The 3,494-nt window shown below is 44.3% G+C and overlaps 1 protein-coding gene across 1 annotated transcript; it reads left to right on the forward strand.

Annotated features, from left to right (window-relative positions):
* The first annotated feature begins 1,542 nt into the window (after window positions 1-1,542).
* On the forward strand, window positions 1,543-3,132 carry LOC132619780 (uncharacterized). The gene is made up of 3 exons (XM_060334576.1): window positions 1,543-1,706; window positions 1,785-2,049; window positions 2,902-3,132. Exons 1-3 carry the CDS (start codon window positions 1,543-1,545, stop codon window positions 3,130-3,132), a joined length of 660 nt encoding a protein of 219 aa, XP_060190559.1.
* Window positions 3,133-3,494: the final 362 nt, after the last annotated feature.

The following is a 3,494-nucleotide window of genomic DNA, read 5'->3' on the forward strand; positions in this document are numbered from 1 at the left end:
GTCGAGTTTGTGACCTTTCATCTTTTGAGTGATGCCAAGTTATGGGGGAGAGCTTATGTGGAGTGTAGACCAGCTGGGTTTCCTCCATTAACTTAGACTCAATTTTATTCAGTCTTTGTGGAGAAGTACATTCCGCGTACTTTGAGGGATAGGAGGCACGACGAGTCTAGCAACATCGAGTGGGGGAGTTCTTCAGTTGCTGCTTATGAGGCCCGTTTTCACTCTTTGTCTCGTTATGCTCTACAACTGTTGCTTACTGAGGCTAAGAGAGTTCGGAGGTTTGTGAAAGGGTTGAACACTGCTTTAAAGTTGTCAGCCCTTCAGCTTCTATTTACAGGAGCTTCTTTCCAGGATGTGGTGGATCATGTCACCACAGTTGAGTCAGTGAGTCAGGACAGCTTTGGTAATTATGTTGATAAGAAGGCCTGTAAGGGTGGTAGCTTAAGTGGTATGTTCTCCCGAGGGCAGGGTCCGTATGGGCAGAGTTACCAGGTTTATTCGGGTAGCCCTATCCAGTCGGTTATGCAGGTTTCTGTTGGAGGGAAATCAGGGCCCAGTCATCATTCTTCGAGTCATCCAGGGGGCTTCTGTGTTTTCCAAGATCGATTTGAGGTCGGGTTATCACCAGCTGAAGATCCAAGCCAAAGATATTCCAAAGATAGCCTTTAGGATTCATTATGGTCACTACGAGTTTCTTGTCATGTCATTTGGGCTTATTAATGCCCCATCTGCTTTCATAGGCTTGATGAATGGCATCTTTAAGCCATACTTGGATTCTTTTGTGATTGTGTTCATTGATGATATATTGGTATACTCGAAGAGTAGAGAAGATCACGAGAAACACTTGAGGATTGTTCTTGGTATGTTGAGAGATTAGGAGGTGTATGCATAGTTCTCTAAATGTGAGTTTTGGCTCGAGTATGGAGCCTTCTTGGGTCATGTGGTATCAAAAGATGGGATTATGGTTGATTCTAAGAAGATTAAGGTCATTAGAGATTGGGCTAGGCCGACTTTAGTGACAGAGAGTCGTAGCTTCGTGGGTTTGGCTAGTTACTACCATTGGTTCATGAAGGGGTTTGCTTCTATTGCTTCACATTTGACCCGTTTGACTAAAAAAGAAGTACCCTTTTAGTTGTTTGATGAGTGTGAGTAGAGCTTTCAAAAGCTCAAGACTTTGTTGACTTCAGCCCCGATTCTAGCACTACCCGTGGAGGGCAGGGCCTTCGTACTGTATTGTGATGCTTCTCGTTCTGGTTTGGGTGCCGTGTTGATACAAGAAAAGAAGGTCATTGCTTATGCTTCCAGACATCTGAAGATTCATGAGAAGAACTACCCTACTCACGATTTGGAGTTGGCAGCAGTAGACTTCGCTTTGAGATTTGAAGGTATTATCTATACGGTGTCCATTGTGAGGTGTTCACCGATCATCGCAGCCTTCAGCATGTGTTTACTCAGAGGGATCTCAATTCTAGACAGCGGAGATGGATGGAGCTTCTGAAGGATTATGATATCATCATACTTTACCATCCGTGTAAAGCTAATATGGTAGCCGATGCCTTGAGTCGCAAGGCAGCAAGTATGTGCAGGTTAGCTCGATCAGTTGCTTCTGAGCGTCCTTTAGCCATAGAGGTTCAGAATCTGGCTAACAACTTTGTGCGTTTTGATGTTTCAAATCTGGGCAGAGTTTTAGCATGTGTTGAGGCGAGGTCGTCTCCCTTGGAGTAGATTAGGACTCAGCAGTTTGAGGATGTTTAGTTATGTAAGATTCGTGATAAGGTTTTCAGAGGTGAGGCCAAGGAGGCCATGCTTGATAGTGAGGGGCTTCTGAAGATCAAGGGATGCGTGCGTGTTCCTCGTGTGGGTGGTCTGATTCGATTGATATTGGAGGAGGCTCACAACTCCAGGTATTCTATTTATCCAGGAGAAATGAAGATGTACCGTGATTTGAGACAACACTTATGGTGGGGTCGGATGAAGAGAGATATAGCAGATTCTGTTCTATGTATGCGAATTATCAGCAAGTCAAGTGTTAGCACCAGCAATCTACTGGTGTGCTTCAGAGGATGCCCATTCTCGAGTGGAAGTGGGAGAGGATTGCCATGGATTTCATTGTGGGTTTTTTGAAGACTCTGGGAAAGTTTAAGTCAGTTTGGGTTATTGTTGATCGGATGACTAAGTCTGCTCATTTCATCCCCGTTCAGGTTACTTATAATTTAGAGAAGTTGGCCAGGATTTATGTCTGTGAGATTATACGATTGCACGGGGTTCCTATTTCAATCATCTCAGATCGAGGTCCCCAGTTTACTTCTAGATTTTGGAGGTTGTTGCAGGCAGAGTTGGGAACCTTAGTACAGCTTTTCATCCCTAGACTGATGCTCAGTCTGAGCGGACTATTCAGCTGCTCGACGATATGTTAAGAGCATGTGTTATTGACTTTGGTGGTCATTGGGACCAGTTCCTACCCTTGGCAGAGTTCGCGTACAACAATAGCTACCATTCAAGTATTGATATGGCGCTGTTCGAGGCTTTATTAAGTAGGAGGTTTTGTTCTCCTATTGGGTGGTTTGATACTTTTGAGGGTTGACCTTGGGGTACAGATTTGCTTAGAGAGTCTTTGGACAAGGTGAAGCTTACTCACGAAAAGCTTCTAGCAGCTCAGAGTCGACAAAAGATGTATACGGATCAGAAAGTCCGGGATTTGGAGTCTATGGAGGGCGAGAAGGTTCTTCTGAAGATTTCACCTATGAAGGGTGTTATGACGTTTGGGAAGAGGGGCTAGTTGAGCCCGAGGTACATTAGTTCCTTTGAGATTCTCAGTCGTGTGGGTGTTATTGCTTATGAGTTAGCCTTGCCACTAGGCCTGTCGGATGTTCATCCGGTTTCCATGTTTCTATACTGAAGAGGTATCATTCAGACGGGTCTTATATTGTTCTTTGGGATTCTGTGTTGCTTGATGAGAATTTGTCTTACGAGGAGGAGCCTATAGTGATTTTAGATATAGAAGTTCAGAAGTTGAGGACAAAGGAAATAGCTTCGGTGAAGGTTCAGTGGAAGCATCGTCTTGTTGAGGAGGCCACTTGGGAGCCTGAGTCTGATATGCGTAGTAGATATCCTCAACTTTTCACCGAGTGAGGTACTTTTCCCTTCATTCTACTGCTTGTCCGTTCGAGGACGAACGTGTGCTTAATTGGTATCTAATGTAATGACCCGTTCGGTCGTTACGTGTACTTTGACCATTTTACCACTGTCAACCTAATTCCCGAGGTTATCGTGCAATTCTAGCAAAAACTTGGGAAAATAAAGCTCTTAAGTGGAAAAGTTTGACCATTAGTTGAATTTTGGGTAAACAGACCTTTTTCGGAATTTCATCGATTCCGTGAGGCCCAGAGGGTCGATTATGTCTAGGTGGGGTGGATGGTTCAGTTCTCGAGGCATTTAGTTAAGTTTTGGGTACTTCGTTGGAAACTTGATTTTATCAGTTTGGGGGATGACTT

This window comes from Lycium barbarum, chromosome 11, assembly GCF_019175385.1.
Source record: "Lycium barbarum isolate Lr01 chromosome 11, ASM1917538v2, whole genome shotgun sequence".
Taxonomy (NCBI): domain Eukaryota; kingdom Viridiplantae; phylum Streptophyta; class Magnoliopsida; order Solanales; family Solanaceae; genus Lycium; species Lycium barbarum.

Bases quoted from the DNA above. Each gene is read 5' to 3' on its own strand.
- LOC132619780 (XM_060334576.1), top strand. From the start codon at position 1,543: ATGGTAGCCGATGCCTTGAGTCGCAAGGCAGCAAGTATGTGCAGGTTA. The intron at 1,707-1,784 runs GTCGTCTCCCTT...TAAGGTTTTCAG, and splicing joins TTAGCATGTGTTGAGGCGAG to AGGTGAGGCCAAGGAGGCCA. The intron at 2,050-2,901 runs GTGTGCTTCAGA...TCTATACTGAAG, and splicing joins TTAGCACCAGCAATCTACTG to AGGTATCATTCAGACGGGTC.